General features: G+C 41.2%; 1 protein-coding gene across 6 annotated transcripts in view; it reads left to right on the top strand.

The window, feature by feature from the left end:
* igf2bp3 (insulin-like growth factor 2 mRNA binding protein 3) overlaps positions 1–19,647 on the top strand; it is a 144,926-nt gene that overhangs the window by 121,978 nt on the left and 3,301 nt on the right. For 3 of the 6 annotated variants that reach the window (XM_078238732.1, XM_078238751.1, XM_078238760.1), the window contains 4 exons: positions 2,746–2,862; positions 4,955–5,029; positions 12,061–12,192; positions 12,662–12,775. In XM_078238732.1, coding sequence (XP_078094858.1) covers positions 2,746–2,862; positions 4,955–5,029; positions 12,061–12,192; positions 12,662–12,775 — 438 coding nt within the window. Of the gene's footprint in view, positions 1–2,742; positions 2,863–4,954; positions 5,030–12,060; positions 12,193–12,661; positions 12,776–19,647 lie in introns of all 6 variants that reach the window. The other 3 variants (XM_078238741.1, XM_078238714.1, XM_078238723.1) reach the window with 1 other exon arrangement.

Genomic DNA, 19,647 nt, shown 5'->3' with positions numbered 1-19,647 from the left:
AGTTTGCCTGTTCATCTGCACATGGAGATAACATCTATTTTGGTTTGTTGTAGTGTTTTTAATTTGCTGTAAAAAGTTACAAGGAAAAAAGCATTTTTTCATAATGCCCTTCAGTTTCAGGATGTTTCACGACTGTGAAAATGTAATCACTCTAAAGTAGCCACATGCAGCAGCAACTTTGGACAAAACAAGATTCCACAACAAATAAAATTAATAGTCAGTCAGGTAATTATTTTCTGCTGGTATCCATTAAAAAATAAATGCTCATCAGGACATTGAGAAATCCACTGTACAATTCTGTATAGTGCTAGAAGATCTTTCACATCATCTGAGTAGGGACTTCAGTCCTATGTAGACCACAAAAGCTGAAGAGATTCCACAATGCTCATAAATCTGTCTACAGGTCCTAACCTAATAGTTCATCACCAATCCTCTGCTGATGGGTCAACACTGCTCAGCGAGAAAACCCAAATTCTAAAATAATTGGCAGTGCATTTTAACCACATCCTCAATTAGACTTCATCCATCAACGGAGAAGTGATCAGCTGGCTGCAAGTGCTCCCTTGACCGACCCACCCACCCACATTGTTAGAAACAACAAATGCAATCAAATTCCTGTCTGGTGGCAAAGTTCCACGCGTTGTTACGATCCCGACTACAAGACTGGAGGTCAATGCCTGTTCAAGAAGTTTACTGAACTTGCGTGGGAGCAAGGCATCATCCTGCATGAATAAAAAGATGCCTCTATCGTCCACCTATATATTGCAGGAGAAATACCAAAAACAGAACACTAGTCTATACAGCATGTTTGACTTGAGCAAGGTTTTTGATACACAGCTGTGAGGGCCTTTGGAAGGTAAGGGCACATTTTGGCTTCCCTGAGAAATTAATCAGTTGTTGATGATCTGACATAATGCTCATGGATGTGTTCCTCAGAAGATTCATCCCAAAATCTATAACGCAATAGTCCCAACTGAAGCATGTGAGAACTGGACTATGCATCCATGCCACGCCAAGAAGCTCAGCAACTTTCACTAAGCTGCCTTCAATAGCTTCTGAAGATTAGATGGCAGGACAAAATAGCAGAGACTAGTGTGCGCATCTGAGCTGGCACGCTCAGCATTTACACCATATTGAGAAAATCACAACTGAGTTGGGCTGGTCATGTGACCAGAATGCCAGATACTCACCAAAGCAAATCTTCTGTGGAGAGGTAGTGTCTGGAATGCGCACTCATGGCAGTCAAAGGAAATGTTACAAGGGCACTGACGGCTTTACTTGGTAGATTTGATATCAGTTTCAAGTCTGGGAACCACTCACGCAGGGTTGCTGCATCTCTTGCAACCAAATGTAAAACTCTGTGGCCTCCAAAGCTTAAGCACACATCTGAGGCGGAGAGAAAATCCTGAGCCAGCAACTCATCCGAAACTCTGATTGTTTGCGGTATCCTGTACTATTTGCAGCAGAACCTTCTGGCCACAGATCTTCTATTGCAGTTACCCGTGTACTCACTGGAACTCTCAAATACCCAAGATGATGAATATGGTTATCTTTGCCTTGAAGGATGAACGAATTGCAGCTCATCTGGAAGTGTACAATGGTTTGGAATTTAGTTGTGCTCCTGTCTTGGTAGATAGCCACCAGCCTCCTTACCTGGAATTCTCGGTCTGTTTGAAGTTCCCTTAACCTATTTCACTGCCTTTTACTTTGCTGTGTCCACTAACACCAACTTTAGCCAATTCTGAGCTGGGGGTCTTGAGAACTAGAGTTTGAATCTTTTACCTGTCCATTCGGGGAACCTGTTCTGTACCAAATTTAAAATTTGATTTATACTTCCTAATTTGTTACCAATAAACATTACTCATTTTTTGACTGTGTAATACTGAATTAATTCGTCACTCATTTTAATCTTTAAAAAATCTTTCCAGTTAAATTGGCCATATTTCAAAATGATGAATGGGCACTGTATTTACACATTTCCAAAATGTTGCACAACATAATTTAGTTTAATTTCAGTGCAGTTTCAATTAAAAACATCCTGGAATTTCCTAGCTGCCACAATTGTGGAAGCAGTATTGTTCCCAAGGTGTACAGTAGTTTCTGGAGAAGTCACGCTATCACCTCAGGGCAACTGGGGATAGGAAATCAGTGCTGCTTTGCCAGCCATCCTCTTCCATACTATAGGGATAATTTTTAAGTCTCTGAGAAATTTTTTAAAAATAAAACACATTCTTAGTCCCAATATATTTTTCATGAGCATTAGCCTGAACAAATGAAGGTATAAGATCTGGGATATATTTTGCTTTGCCCCTCAACTTTTATCAGTGCTTTAACCTTATTTGCATAGTTGCAAATGTGGTAAAATGACTTGTATTAAGCTCCAAGCTTTGTATTGAGAATATCTGCTGTCTGGCAGGCTCACTAAATTTTTTAATTCATAAGCTGCATAAAGACCCTCTTTATTTCAGCTGGTCTGGTATGTATAGCGGGTGCAAATGACAATTTAAAAGCGGCATCATTTGTCTTATGTTTTTATTTATAAAAATTCTAGCACACCTGAGATTTGATGCTCCGTTCTCAGTGCTAACAGAAGGGGCAAAGGAAATTGCAAAAAATGTCAGATTGGTTCTTGGCTAGCATTGAGGTATGGGAAAATGTGTATATGTGGTGGAAAAATTATGATCTGAGAAGCTTGTGTATAAACTTCATGTTGCTTGTACATAATGACTCTCCTCTTTGCAGCAGCAGTCCGAATCTGAAACCGTTCATGTCTTCATCCCTGCCCTGGCTGTAGGTGCAATTATTGGCAAGAAGGGGCAACACATCAAACAACTCTCTCGCTATGCATCAGCTTCCATTAAGGTAATTAGCACATTGTATTGGCATTTGCTTTAACAAACTACTGTAAAAATGGAGATACAAGAGTACAATGTTGCAGATGCTGGAAATCTGAGAAAATCAAAAAATGTTGTGAATGTTCACCAGGTCAGGTAGCGTTTGTGGAGAGAAATGTCAGCTCAACCTGAACCATTAACACTGTTTCGCTCCGCGGATTGTGTCTGATCCTGCTGAGCATTTTCAGCAATGTTCAATATTAAAAATTGAGATATTCAACAAAGCAATTTGCAATGACTTTGAAATGCTTACAGAATATTTTGAGCAGTTGAATGTTAAATTTTATTTAGATATAGATATATATTAAAAATATATATATAAATAAAAATGTGCTGCCTGCCAGTGTCTTTCTTTATAATCTCCTGAGTATTGGGTTTCCCTCGTAGATCCCATTATTTGATCATCAATCTTTATTGGGACATTGTAGAAATATCACTAAGCTATGTTGAAATTAGCTGTTTATAACATTGGCTTGATGTGCCCCTTACCCATTCCCAATTGTCTTCGATCCACCAGTCAAGGCCGGGTCTTCAGCTACTATGGCGCTGAACTATGGAATTCTCTCCCTAAAGAGCACGGTGGTTATTACTGCTGCCTCTCAGCACCAGGGACCTGGGTTCAACTCTCGCCTTGGGTGACTGTGGACTTTGCATATTCTCCCTGTGTCTGTGTGGGTTTCCTCTGGATGCTCTGGTTTCCTTCCACAGTCCAAAGATGTGAAGGTTAGATGGACTAGCCATGGTAAATGTGTGGGGTTACAGGGATAAGGTTGGAGAAAGGGCTTGGGGAAGATACGCTGTCAGAGGATCAGTGCAGACTCAGTGGGCCAATGGCCTCTTTTTGCACTGTAGGGATTCTATGATCAAACCCTTCTGCATCTATATCTTTCAAGTTGCTCCTTAAAATTGTCAATGGTGATGTTTCTGGTCACCTGCCCCCAAATATCTCCTTCCAGTGTTTTACTACATTAAAAACACTATGTAACTGCAAGTTGTTGCTGGGTATCTTTTAAATGGCTATGTGTCTTATTTGAGCCCCATCTTTGGGCATTAGCTTTAATTTACTGCAGAGATATGCCAGCTAAAATGTGGAAATGTATGGGTAACTCATCAATGTTGATTTTTGTGACCCGATCAGGGTGGAATTGAACAAGTTTAAAAATCAGATATTATATTCCATACTGTAATTGTAAAGTCTATATGATTGTGGGGGAAATTAATATAATACTGGCAAAGGCAGATGATTTGCAATAAATTTAACCAAAAAATTAAATGGTAAGGCCATTGAATGTCATGGAAATGCTTAGATTCTCTCTTGTTGGAGGTGGAGATTTCCTGTCACTTACTAGCACAAGATCTAATGTTGCCCAGATCTTGTTGTATGTAAGCAAAGTCACCGTAGTCCCAGATGACCATAGTCTGCTCTCCCCTTTGAGGGGGGAGAGCTGTCTGGTGGTGATTTAACCCGAGGGTCACCACACTTCAGGCAACGAGATGAGTAGGCTGGGCCTTCATGAATATCCTCAGCCAGTATGGGAATTGAACCCATGCTCTTGGCGTCGCTTCACATCACAAACCAGTGGTCCAGCCAACTGAGCTAACCAACCCGATTTTGTTGCATATGGATAAAGTAATGTTTATTTATTAGTCACAAGTAGGCTTACATTAACACTGCAATGAAGTTGCTGTGAAATTCCTCTAGTTGCCACACTCCAGCGCCTGTTCAGGTACACTGGGAGAATTTAGCATGGCCAATGCACCGAACCAGCACATCATTTGGACTGTGGGAGGAAACAGAGCACCCAGAAGAAACCCACGCAGACACGAGGAGAACGTGCAGACTCCGCACAGACAGGAACCCAACCCAGGTCCATGGTGCTACCCACTGTGTCACCGTGCTGCCCCATTATGACTGCCTCACATGGAGGAAAGATTCTTTGCCAGAAAAATAACATGAAACATGAGCGGAAGAAAGAAGTGCTGGTTGATTTGTGTTGGTTGATTCCTTGTATGATCATTCTTTAAAAGTACTGTTCTTATTCATAAATGTTACATTACAGATTGCTCCTGCAGAAGGCCCAGATGCTAAACAGCGAATGGTGATCATCTCGGGGCAGCCTGAAGCTCAGTTTAAGGTAAATTCTCTGAACAACACCATTTCTGCAATTCCAGTCAGATTTGAGTATCAGATGGAATCAATGCAATCTCTGTAAACATTGGTATAAAGCTAATATCAGCCTTGGTGGTGGGGAGGAACTGGAACCTGCTTGGCTGTCAAAAAATCCTATTTTATCACTTAAAAGTTTTAAGATTTCAGTACAGTTTTTGGAGCAAGGCGATCCGAATGTAAAGATTCTTGTTCACCAGTTTAGGAAAACACAACTCATTTATTTGCAGGTTCAAACGATACAGAGGCTTGCAGCCTCGTAGCTGCAATCAGCCCCTGAAATAACTCCTGAATACAAAGCCTGTACTTGCCAGTGTAAACTCCCAACCCGCTCCCCGATTGGTTCCCTGGGTCATGTGACTCTTGCCCTACAGATTGATCCATAAAGGGACACTTGCCACATCCCTTCATAAATGTCAACATTCAATTTGCAGTCCCAGATGATGAAACATTTAGTACATGAATTTAATCAATTATAAATTAAGGGGCGGCACGGTAGCACAGTGGTTAGCACTGCTGCTTCACAGCTCCAGGATCCCGGGTTCGATTCCCGGCTCGGGTCACTGTCTGTGTGGAGTTTGCACATTCTCCTCGTGTCTGCGTGGGTTTCCTCCGGGTGCTCCGGTTTCCTCCCACAGTCCAAAGATGTGCGGGTTAGGTTGATTGGCCAGGTTAAAAATTGTCCCTTAGAGTCCTGGGATGCGTAGGTTAGAGGGATTAGCGGGTAAAATATGTGGGGGGAGGGCCTGGGTGGGATTGTGGTCGGTGCAGACTCGATGGGCCGAATGGCCTCCTTCTGCACTGTAGGGTTTCTATGTTTCTATGTTTCTTTCAAGGGATTTCTGAATCCTTGTGGAGCAGTGTAACTCCTCCATCTGGGATGCTTCCACAGGATTGCTATCAGCCAAAACCACAATGACAGATGCCTCTTCAGACACACAGTTCAGTTCTGTTTCCGTGGAGACATTGGTTGTACCTGCCACAGAACGACCAGGTGCTTCAATGCTAAAACAGTCACCAACATTTCCTGATGGCAAAGCTGGCTGCAAGGCAATGGTGGTCTTGCAGGTTGTGAGACCCCACCCACCCTTGCATCTCAATGCAAAGGTACAAGCCACAAAAATACACACATTGATCACTGCTTAACTGCTTTTTAACTTGTAAAAACACGCCTTTGTATTAATAATTGCTGAATTGAAACCCAAGCTTACCTCTTCTCAGAATGATGGCAAAGATGGTCAATATTGTGATGTGTGTCTTGATAGAACTTGATGAGCAAGAGATGGAAAATCAGTTGGTGACATCACTGCAGAACATGTCAGTGTAGGACAGAATGAGCCAGTCCAGTACAAGAGCAAATACTCCAATCAACAAGATGCATATGTTGTCATTGAATATATTTCAGTCTATACAAATCAGCTGGTGATCTCAAAGCACAGAGCACATCATTGTCGATTTAAATGAATTAATTGTTTCACTTCATCTACGTCATCCTGGCAGAATTTTCTGCAGTGGCTTTTAGCATTCTCATCCAAATGAAAAACGTGCAAATTAATCAACAGTTTTCTTCAACAGAGATTCACTTCTACTCTGCAATTGCATCATGATTGTTGGTAATATTGACAGTGTCAAGGATGATCATCTTTCATTTTTAAAGTGATTTGATTGTCTCTAGTTTCATGGAAAAAAAAACTTCCTGCGTCTTGCACGCCTCATCATTGGAGGGACATGTATTTTTTGCTAATGTTAGTGCCTCTGTTTCCAACAAGCTATTGTCATTTCGAGCTTCCTTAACAATTTGTAGCATTTGATAAGGTTGTATGGACATTTTGCAGTAATTTGCTGATAGCATTAATTCTTTGAAGTAAATTGTTCCACAAAAGGGTAAAAATAGCTATGTCGTACTTTTCAAACTTCTCTGCTAAAGGTTTTGCTTCAAGTTTCATTTGTGGTTTTTCTGAATTTAATGCAGCTATGTCTGATTCGGTTTCATTTTTCGAAGGCGAAACAGCATCTGCATGAGCAGACCACCTGTTGTCACATTCTTTTGACTAGCAACTGTTTTCCATTTGCCTGCTTCAAACGTGATTGCAACATATTCCACCACTTGTGGAAACTGAAAAAAAGTATACATTTTTTGAACAAAAAAATGTCCAGCCTTCTCACAGGATTCGGCTGCATTGTTGCAGATTAAAATCAAGGAATGATTGGGACGTGGGATGAATTATGCACAAGGACTTGCATTATTCAATCTTGCTTTAAGGTCTAAATATTTTCCTGCATTTTTGTGGCATTATCGAAGCTCTGCCCACAACAATTTTTGATGTCCCAACCTAAATTTGCAATGCTTTCCAAAACCGCTGCTTCCAGATACTCAGAAGTGTGGGATTGCAGCTGGACAAAATAAAGAAATCGCTCTACAACTTCACCATCACTGGTCACATCTTAAAATGTTAATTGATCCTCGCATCTGGTCTTGAATCAACTCATAGAAATCATAGAAACCCTACAGTACAGAAAGAGGCCATTCGGCCCATCGAGTCTGCACCGACCACAATCCCACCCAGGTCCTACCCCCATATCCCTACATATTTACCCGCTAATCCCTCTAACCTATGCATCTCAGGACACTAAGGGCAATTTAATCATGGCCAATCAACCTAACCCGCACATCTTTGGAATGTGGGAGGAAACCGGAGCACCCGGAGGAAACCCACGCAAACACGAGGAGAATGTGCAAACTCCACACAGACAGTGACCTAAGCCGGGAATCGAACCCAGGTCCCTGGAGCTGTGAAGCAGCAGTGCTAACCACTGTGCTACCGTGCCGCCCTATTATGGAATACTATTTGGCATCTTCTACTTCATTGGTGAATTGCTTTCTGAGCCACTCTACCATTACAGTGATTCTCTACGTTAAAACATTGGTCTTCCTGAGTTACAATATTGATAACTTTTCAATGGTCTTTGAGAAATTCATCAAATTCAGAGATATTCAGGGTAGGCTAAAAAAAATTACCTCTTTGACTTGAAATAATGACTCCTCGTGTCTTCTGAAGTAGTCCCAAAGAAGACAGCGGTTTAACCATGGCAACAGCATGTCCCAGCACTTTCCCCCAGTAAGAACACTCCTTTTCAAAACTGAGCTGATTATGCAGAATCAATTCTTCTCGATAATTTCTATCTTTTGAATGCTCACATAGCTCTAAAATGAGCTTTGGAAGTTTCATAATCAGCAATATCTCTTCCAATATTTCTCCAGTTAGAGTACCCACCAACAAATGCTTGTTTCCCTTTACTAGTGTCAGGGAATAATTTGCAAAGCTAACAGTAGACTGCCTTAGAGGTTTCTGAAAAAAATCAGCTAACTTCTAATTTTTGACATCCCATTTCACTTCATCCTCAAACTGGGAAGACTTCTAACCTGCTTTCAGCCTCCAACCTCAAACTCTTTGCTTTCCTTTTCCATATTACCTATGTTTTCAGGTTTACTTAGTACAAAATATTCTATCATCCCCAGTGGAACAGATTTTGACCACAAGGCAATGTCTTCAGGGTGGGTTTCTGCCCTCACTTCAACAGAAGAAATATCTTGTTCCATTGCCATTTCAGATTCCACTTTTTCAGTTGATGAGGATGAATGTGCAGTTTGTGCACTGTTCAGTACTAAACTTTTTAAAGTAAAATGACAAACATTTCTTTTTGCCTCGCTTTGTCTTCTTGCCTCGCCTTCAATTTTGTGTTTTTGACTGCCAGATTGATAGTGTCACTTCATGTTAATTGATCGATCTTGATGTATGAGTTTTCTGGAAGAGCAGACTTTTTTTTGCCCCCCTCAGCCCTGCGGTCGAGTCACCCCTGCTCCCCTTGCTGCTGGACGGCGGTGACCCCAAGTCCCGACTGCTTAACTGGCTCACTCTCAACCTCCCTTGTGACTTTTTTCACCACTTCACCCACCTTGGTGACCTTGCTTCATTGAAGGCTGTCTGGCTATGGCCTGTCCAGCCCTCCTCAGCCTTGACGTGGGGGTTCAAATCACCCCGCTCCCCTCGACAATGGCTTGCTTCCAACTCCCGACTAGCTGGCTCCCTAGCTCCCTCCCTAGCGGTTTTTTGTGCCAATTCGCAAAATAATTAAGTAAGCATGAGATCTTCGCCTTAACTGCTTTCTCTCCCTCCTAGTCACCTCAACATTCACCAGTGCTTTCCTGCTCCAGGGGAAAACAACCAATCGGAATTCCAGTACGGAGTGGCTTCAGACTCTGGTGCCCACAGTCTTCGGCCGCCATTTTCCCCCTACGCACAATCTGTTTCATTGCAAGTCTGCCTCTGCTCTTGGGGCATCTTTATTAAAATGGTCAGTTTTTTTGGACGATCCTTCCTTCTACATCCACTTGGTAAGACGGGTGCAGTTCAGCAACAACGACAGGGAACCAACTCAACCCGCTATCAAAATTCCTCATATATGGCACCAACCACCATAAATGACTGCTAATTGACATGAATCATGACGTGCCTTCTGATTGTTTTGGCTAGCCTCTACCCTCCCCAGCAAATTTGGAAACATGAGGCTCCGTCTCATTCTGAGATAACAGTTCATTAACAACTCTGCGGGACTCCCATTGCTGCGTATGGAGTGGTCCAGTAGCCAAGAAGGAAGCGCAAGTTTCTGTTCTCCCGGGTTCCTCCTGACGGCTTTAGGCCAGACTTAAAAGTTTGGACAGCTTGCTCAGCTAGTCCGTTGGACGCTGGGTGGTAAGGTGCAGTTCTAATGTGCTAATGTGTGAAGTTTCAAATCTTGGCATTTGTAAATATTGTTCCACTGTCAGACACTATTACTTCAGGTATTCTGTGGTTGGAAAAACATTGCAATCTTTCAATGGTACCGTGTGATGTAGGAGACTTCAGCTCAAAAACATCCATCCTCTTAGAGTGTGCAGAAACATATTGCCCATGAATGCACTGACAATCAATAAGGGCCCATACCCATGACAGGCCATTCCATTCTCAAAGGTGCAGTAGGTAACCTTCGTAGCAATTGGCACTGCTCAGTGCTTAACTAAGCTCTCTGTCAGCATCGCCAGCACACACAGCTTCTGGCAAGCATCTTCATCTTTGAGATGTCCGCATGAGCACTGTAATCACATTAGAAGCGGCTCTCTGCCTGGTAGAGGTAGGACTACTATTACTCCCCAGAGTAGAATGCCACCCTGGCAACTCCATTCATCCTTAAGAGTAACAAATGGTTTCATTTCTTCAGAAACTGGCGCATTTACTCAATTTGTAATATCTTTTGTCTCACTTTGGATATAAGTGGATCCCAACTGGTCCAGTACCTGATTTGCTTTGCTGTGACTGGCAACATGTCCAAAAAATTCAGCGCCATGGCAATTTCCTGTGGTACTGGAACAGCTGTATTTGTGGCTGAACTAATAGCTATTACCTCAGTTTTGACACCACTGCTGACTGCAGGTTCCAGCCCTAACTGGTGAATGGTGCCATTTTGCATGCACTGTACCTCTTGTGCACCTTTTTCAATGCTTTCCATTGCCTGCACTATTTCCATTGCTGGTTTAAAATTTGTATCAACCTCTGCAAGTAGTCACCGTTGAATTGCCTCATTATTCATCCCCCAGACTAATCTGTTCCATAACACACCATTCAGGCAAGCTCCATAAGAACTAGGAGCAGGAGCCGGCCATCTGGACCCTCGAGTCTGCTCCGTCATTTAATAAGATCATGGCTGATCGTTTCATGGACTCGGCTCCACTTAACCTGCCCGCTCATCATAACCCTTAATTCCTTTACTGTTCAAAAATCTCATCTTTACCTTTAAAATTCAACGAGATGGCCTCAACCGCTTCATTGGAGAGGGAATTCACAACCTTTTGGGTGAAGTAGTTCCTCCTCAACTCCATCCTAAATCTGCTCCCCCTAATTTTGAGGCCATGCTCCCTAGTTCTAGTTTCACTTGACAGTGGGAACAACTTCCCTGCTTCTGCCTTATTATGAAGGGAATAGAAATGTTTCTATAAGATCTTCCCTCGCTCTTCTGAATTCCAAAAGTATGACTGATATTTGGAGTCGAGCGTGCTTGGGGCTGTGACGCTACGAATCTGGTTATATGTTTGGGTACCCCACACACTCAGGAGAATTGCCTTGCGCTTCACTTCCTTCCCTATTCCATTCACTTTGTGTCCAATCCTCTACAGAGGAGTCAAATGGATCTATTCATCCAAACTGGGGCATCTTGGTAAGTACTGTTCTTTTTTCACTTCAATGTAACCTGGATAATCTCGGTCATCACCAAATGTAAAGATACTCGTTCAGTAGTTTAGGGAAAATCAGCTTGTTTATGTACAGGTTAAAACTATCGAGGCATGCCACCTCTTGGCTACAATCCACTCCTGAGATGACTTCTGAGTACAGAAGCCCGTGCTAACCAGGGTGATTACCCCACCCTGCTCCCCAGTTGGTTCTCCAGGTCAAGTGACCCTTATTCTGCAGATTGATCCTTAACGATACCCTCAACTGACTGAACGATTGAGTTTATTACTGATCTGAGCCCTTCAACACATCCTGTAATGGTCAAAGTTGCAGCAGTCAGTGGTTTAATTTAAATATTCAATCTCACCATTAATTTTAATTGGAGTTGGGCCATGATTATGGTTAAAAGTCTTTATAGAGTAGTACTAAAGTACCAACAAATTATGACCTCGCATACATAATGTGTTAAGTTATTGGCATAATAATTTCTTAATTTCTGCACCGTAATAATGACATACTGCAACTGGAGAGGGTTTTTAGCAAATTCAGCCCACATCCTTTTCAAAAGTGAGAGCTAATCTTTCTGACCATTCGGCTAAATTTCCCACTTGTAATTAGTGAATTTTTAAAATTTCAGATTATTGTCATGAAAATATTTTAATGGCAGAGTGACAAACGAGCTCAGTTCTTGATTGGGGAACTGTTATATTTGGGAAAATATTTTGTTCTTCAGGCTCAAGGAAGAATCTATAATAAACTTAAAGAGGAGAACTTCTTTGGACCCAAAGAAGAAGTGAAATTGGAGACCCATATCAAAGTGCCAAGCCATGCTGCTGGTCGAGTTATTGGGAAAGGCGGCAAAACGGTGAGTACTGGGTGTAGTGGCATGTATACCTGTCTTGTGGAATAAATCCACTTTAGTGTTGTTGTAGTCTAATGTATAAATGAGGATATGTCATTTATTTGTCCACTTTGCAAGCTTTATATACCATACTATAATTTGATGAAGTCCCACATGCTTTATCCCACAGCTTAATATCATCTGAAAATTTCAAAGCCATGTCTTCCTGTGTCCAGCTCCTTTTTTATAATTTTGATATTTTCTGTCTGGAATTTACCAGTAATATTGAGAACTGTTACAAGGGTCTCCTGATTAGTTCAGTCTCTGCCAAGATAGGAATGACGTTGTTCTCCACCCCTCTGCCACTTCCTGCTTAATTTTATATATGGATATTCGTGTCTCTGCTGTTTGAAATAATACTTCAGGATCCTTGTATAAAAGTTATAGCGTCTGTATGCATATTTGAGAGTAATTTCCGTTTTTTAATGAAAAGGTAAATGAACTACAGAACCTGACCAGTGCAGAAGTAGTAGTTCCTCGTGATCAAACACCAGATGAAAATGATCAGGTTATTGTGAAAATCACTGGTCACTTCTTTGCAAGTCAGGTAAGATGTTGTAACTGCCTTAAATAACGCCTTTCTATCGATTAATGACTTGTGTATTGCTACTGTCCACCTTTGAGCATGATGCACAAACTCTTCAACCTTTGGTAGGAATGTTTTCAAGGAATATGCACAGGGAAAGTGGTTCAAAATGTTGCGTCACTTTTCGGTATTTGATGGGGATATCTCTACAGGTGCAGTTGAATTCTGTTCGTGTTATATCCACCTGTTAGTTTTCAACTTTGGACCAAATCTCTCGATGCAATGTGACTATTTTACTAAAGTAATTAAGCTGAATTGTTGGTGGCAGAGATTATTCTGCAGTAGAGTGCAAATGGAGTTGGATGAGTTATTCCAAACACTTTGTAGTTTAATAAAAGAATCAGATGTTGAGATTACTGCTTAAACCTGCACCAAAAGTCAGGGAAAAGAGGCGGAATATGTAAAATCTACAGTTTAAAAACAATTGTTAAGTGTAAATGTCATCCATCCTTCTGAGATTGATTTTCTGTAAGATTAAGGTCACTCCTTGGGGTGTGAACATGTGACCATCCATTCTTACCTCTGAGGAGGTGTAGGTTCAAATCCTGTCTCAGAAATATTTGCTGACATTCTAGTGAAGCACAAAGGGAGTACTGTGCTGTCAGACATTCAGATGAGATGTTAAGCGGAGGCCCCATCTGTGCTTGAAGGGAGCTTGCTATGGACAAATTGACTGCCCTGTTTCCTACATTACAACAATGACTACACTTCAAACGCCTTTGGTTGCAACCATTGGTTGTAAAGTTCTTTGGGATATCTGTGTAACTGCATTTTTAAGTCCCTTTTTCCTTATGGTCAGCCACCTTCCCTACCCCCTTTGCTGGACCATCCTTCTCACCCAGTCTCCAGCGATGCAATTCCTCCCTGCTGCCTTAAATAGGAGGCCCCTTATTCTGAAACTGTGACCCCTCATACATCCCCCTCCGCCATGCCAACCCCCCTCCCCAATGAAGGATAACACCCTCTCAGCATCTTATGACCTCAAGCCCCTCAATCTTTTATATTTCAATAAGATCCCCTCTCACTCCTCTAAACTCTAGTGAGTGCAAGTCTAGCCTGCTCAACACTCAACCTTTCCTCAGAACATAATCCCTTCATCCATCGTGCGAATCAACTTGGTGAACCTTCTCTGAGCGACCTTCAATGCAAGTATATCCCTCCTTGAATAAAAAGATCAGAACTGTACACAGTCCTCCATGTGTTATACAAATGCCCTATGCAGTTGTAGCAAGACTTCTACTATAATACTCTAACCCCATTGCAATAAAGGTCAATGTTTCATATGCCTTTCTAATTACTTGTTGCACCTGCATGATAACTTTTAAGATTCATGAGATTACCTAAATCCCTGTGTACTGTAGCATTCTGAAGTATATCTCTATTTTTAAAAAAATCTGCTATTGTCACCAAAGTGAATAACCTCGCGTTTTCTCTCATTATGCTCCATTTATCAATTTGTTCCCCATTTGCTTAACCCATGTATATTCCTTGGCAGAATTTACATGGCCTCCTCACATCTTGCTTTCCTACCTATCCTAGTATCATCAACAAATTTGGCCGAGTATCATCAACAAAATTGGTCCCTTCATCCAAGTCAATAATGTAGACTGTAAATAATTGAAGCACCACCCCCAAACAGATTGCAAATGTTGCTGCATATCTGATTAGATCCTTGATTTCCAAGGATTTCTGTCTTCCGCTGTAAAAGCAGACACTAACTATTTGTTTAACATTTGTCATTTCCTTTCTCCCCAATACAGTTTTTCCTGTCTCGGGCCCAGTTTACTTTCAATACTAGATCCAAGGGCCCCAGCACTGATCCCTGTTGACACTGCACCACACGAGTTGCTGGTTACAGTTTTCAAGTCTGAAAGTCATCCATTTAGCATAACTCTGTTCATTGTTAGTCAGTCTTACCTCCATAGCATCGCCTGATTCAATTCAACCTATTTGCTGCTGAAGTTTTCATGTAAAACATTTCCTTTAATGTTAGCAAATTCTTAATGAATCTACCTTTCATTGGGAAGTAGAACCTCCATGGGGAAAAATTATTTATCCGTGGCAAGCTAAAGAAGTTATGGATCATATTGCGTTAAAGGAAGGGCATATATAATGGTAAGAATAGTAAACCTTAGAATTGGGTAAGTTTTAGACATCAGTAAGGCTGATGAAAAAATTGATAGAGGGACAAAATAGAGTGTGATAGAATAAGACATATAAAAGCAGATTGTAAAAAGGAAGGGAATAATGAGAGTCCCTTAGAGCCCAAGACAGGAGCAATTGTAATGGGGAATAAGTAAATGGCAGAAACATTAAACGAATATTGTGTCCCTGTCTTTACAGCAGAAGACACAATGTACAAAAATAATGAGAAACCAAGGATCTAGTGAGATTGAGGAAGTTGAAGTAATCAGTGTTTGTAGCTGAAAAGGTACTGAGAAATTAATGGGACTGAAAGCTGAAGTGTCCTCCATCCCAGAGTTCATGGAGATGACTACAAAGATGATGGATGCATTGCTTGTGATCATCCAACATTCCCTGATTATAGAATGGTCTCAGTGGATTGGAAGGTAGAAAATGCTATTCAAGAAAAGAAGGGAAGAGAAAATTGGGAACCATAGGCCAGTTAGCCAGATATCAGTTGTTGGGAAACTGCTGGCATCTATTAAGGAAGTGGTAACAGGGCAGTTAGAAAATCATAGTATGATCAGACAAAGCTTAATGAAAGGGAAATCGTGTTTGACAAAATATATTTCTTCATTTGAAGATGTGACTCGTTGGATAGGTAAAATGGAACCATCGGATGTATATTTGAATTTTCAAAAAACATTTGATAAGGTGCTACAGGAAAAGTTGTTGCAAAAGATAAAATGAGGCTAATAGGATTGGTGTTAATGTAATGGCATATATAGAGGATTGACTAAAGGACAGCAAACAGGGTTATTTTCAAGTTGGCAAGCTGATGGAGGGGTGTCACAAATACCCATGCTGGAACCTCCACCATAATCTATACTAATGGCTTGGACAAAGGCACCGAGTATAATACATTCAGATTTGCTAATGATATAAAGATAGGTGAGAAAATAAGCTGCCAGCATGAGACAGACAGCAAAGGGATAATAGGGTTAAGTAAGTGAGAAGAGTGGCGGGTGGAGTATAGTACGAGGAAACATGAGGTTATTCACTTTAGGAGGAAAATAAAGATTGTTTCTTAAATAAACTATTGTGAGGTTCAGAGAGCTTTGGGTATCCTTGTACAAGAATCACAGTTAACATACAAGTACAGCAAACAATTATATAAGCACGTTGTTAGGATTTTATTGCAAAGGAACACTTGAGTAAGGAAGTCTTGCTTTAATTATAGAGGGAATTGGTAGGACCACATGTGGAGCACCATATAGTTTTGGTCTTCGTGGAAAGGAAATATGTACCTTGGAGGGGTGCAACTATGATTCATAGATCAACTCTCAATCCAGAAATCAGAGGAGAGATTTAGTAGAAATGACCTCTACTGGAGTTCAGAAGAATGAAAGTTGGTCTCATTCAAACATACAAGATTCTGAGGGGCTTGAAAGGGTAGACGCTGAGAGGCTCTATCCTCTGGAGAGTTGAGAATTTGGCGCTTAGTCTCAGAGTAAGGGGGCAGTCATTTCAGATTGAGATAAGGAAGAGGTTTCTCATTTGGGGAATCATGAATCTTTGGAATCCTCTATTCCAAAGGACTATGAATATTCAGCCCTTGAGTTTATTTGGAGCCGCTGAGATCACTTGATTTTTGGACTTTGGAAGGGAATCAAGATATGGCGAGCAGGTGTGAAAGTGGACTTGAGGTCGATGATCAGCCATGATTTTATTAAATGGCTGAACAGGCTTGAGGAGCCATTTGGCTTCCTCCTGATTATGTTCTTGTGTTCATTTTATTGCAGTGTGCTCCTGACCAGCTTCCCATTTTCCACCCTCCATAAAATTCAGCTCATCTAAAGCTCTGCTGCCATATCATGACTCCAACTCAGCTCATTTCACCAATTCACAAATCACTTTGTCTTTGCCATTACCCATCTCTAACCCCCAAGAGCTCTGTTCCTCCGATTCCTGTCTCTCTCTATCCCTAATTCCCCTTGTCTCTTTGGCAGCCATGCCTTCAGTGTCTAGGCCCGAAGCTCTGGAATTTCTTCCCTTAACATCTCTGCCTTTTTCCCCTCTCTCTCAATCCCACCTCCTTTAAAGACGCACCTTAAAACCTATCTCTCTTACCATGCTATTGGTCACCCATCGTGATATCTACTTGTGCGACTTTGCTGTCACATTTTGCTCATGCGAAGAAGCACTTGGGACATTTTCCTATCATAAGATGACATTAAAAGTACTTCAGACTCTTATCTTGCATAGAACAAAAGGACACAAGTTATCTACAGCTGAAGGTGGTTATTTGGCCTGTGTTTTTGATCTATTTAGATTCTTCCCATTGCACCCTACAAATGATTCTAGCATTTCCACCTCCACTGCTTTTATCTGGAAATATGTTGCTTGTTCACTCTATTGAGAAGAATCTCCTGATATTGGTCACATATTTTACTAGTTCAAACCTGTCCTCTAGCTTAAATACTCTGATGTAGCAAGAATATTATTTTGCATCCGCTATTTGACTTTGGAGGCACGAAAGGACTTGCATTTCCATAATATTGTTCACATTCTTGAGATATCTCAAAGAACTCCACAGGCAGTAAATCCTTGTATGTGGCTTAAAGACCCGGCACTATTTATGCTTGTCATTTATCACTATGTGGCAACATGTTGACAGATTACCATCCTGTACACTTTGTCTTTTATTACACAAGTCGTTTTACAAGCAAAGATTCCCTAAAAATGCAATCTCTCTGACCTGCAAGGTGCACCTAGGTTTAGGCTAGCTAAATATGTCTTCTGATGTTTTAGGTAAGATATTAACTTGCACAAAATCTATCCATGTAACGCAGTTAAAATCGGACCTTTTGTCTCTCATTTGTAGCGTTGAAATGTGCCTGATACCTTTTTGTTATTACAATTATTTGGGCACCTTCACAAGCTTGTTTCTATCTTGCTCATACCAATCTTAATTTATCCAGTCTCTCAATTTTCTCAACTGCCCTCTGCCCTTGTCTCCATATTCTGACAATTCTGTCCTGGACTGTAGTAGTCTTCAGCCTGACTTGCTTTCAAGATCAGATGTTAGTCTGATCATTTCACTGGCCTTTGCATTAAACCCCTAACTTTTTATTTACCTATGACACATTTTCTTAACCTTGCTGAACAATAAATGCATCTCTCATCTTGTTTCTACTTCAGTCATTCTCCTTTTGTATATCTTTTGGCTCCCTTTTTATTCGCATGGGGACATACTTTTCGAAAACTACTTTTGAGTCCATTTTTAAATTTTGTCACACTTCTGTTTTGTCAATCCTATTCTCAGTTGTTCACTTTAACTTGTTTTATCTCCAGTCCCCAATTTAATTGTTCCCATTTTAATTTTACTGTAGCTAACACAATATGGTTGAAAATACATAATATTGTTTTTTTTCCAAATTCCTGCTCCCATTTAAATTTACCTGATGCCTGAAAGCTACCTGAGGTTTGGGGAGAGAAACTCACGACAGTGTATTTGTCTCGAGCATCTGTGTCCCAGTGTTTTGAAATGAAAAATGAGTGCTCTTGGAAAGTAGCATGTCAGTGACTCAGAAGTCTTCTGATACAAACTAGAAAGAGGCAAATTTTAAACTGATGTCAAGAAACTATTAATGGTGAATGTATAGAATTAATTTCTGGGTAGAAGAATGAAAACAAACATGGAATTATTTAAACAAAATAGATGATCTCTCTTACCCCTGACCTTCCCCCTATCAATAGGCTTTATTCTATAGTAAAGTTTCTGTCCGTGTACTTTTATCAACGCTATTATGGTAAGTTCCTCTGAAATCTCGCCTTTTGTTTTTTCTAAGCTCCAAACTACCCTATACTCTGCCTGCTCCTCCACCTCTGTCCTTTTGTGATTCTGCAACAGTCTCTTACTCTCCAACCTCCTTCAGTCTGTCTTGCCCTCCTACACACCGTGCTTTTGAGAGCTACTCTTTCAACCATGGTGTTTTAGATCTTCAGAATTTCTTATTTTGGAAAAATCTTTTGCAAAAAGATAGTTTACAACGGTTGGGGTTTAAAATGATGTCCTTCTAACCTGAATTTTCATCATAGATGAGCCACGCAAGTGCCAGGCAATAACCATCTCCAGCAAGAGAGATCTAAGCATTGCCCCTTGACATTCAATGACATCATTGCTGAATCCCCTACTATCAACAACGAGGGTTATCATTAACCAGAAGCTGAACTGGACTAGCCATATAAATACTGTGGCTACCAAAGCAGATCAAAGGCTAGGAATTCTGTGGCAAGTAATTCACCACCTGCCCCCCTTTCCGCCCCCCCCCCCCCCCCCTTCCCCAAAAGCATGTTCACCATCTACAAGGCACAAGTCAGGGGTATAATGGAATACTCTGCACTTGCTTGGATGTGAGAAGCTCCAACGACACTCAAAAGCTTGACACCAACCAGGACCAAGCAACCTGATTGATTACAACTCTGCCACAAACATTCCATCACACCACCACTGACAAACAGCCATGTGTACCATCTACAAGATGTACTGCAGGAAAACACCAAGCTTCCTTAGACAGCACTTTCCAAACTCATGATCACTACCATCTAGGAGGACAAGAGCAACAAATATCTGGTAACCCCACCAACTGGAGGTTTTCCTCCAAGTCACTCAGCATCCTGACTTGGAGATATATTGCCATTCCTTC

The sequence above is a fragment of the Mustelus asterias genome, chromosome 2 (genome assembly GCF_964213995.1).
Source record: "Mustelus asterias chromosome 2, sMusAst1.hap1.1, whole genome shotgun sequence".
NCBI classification, from domain to species: Eukaryota; Metazoa; Chordata; class Chondrichthyes; order Carcharhiniformes; family Triakidae; genus Mustelus; species Mustelus asterias.
The sequence above is the reverse complement of the archived record's forward strand: the minus strand, read 5'-3'. Positions and strand labels throughout refer to the sequence as shown.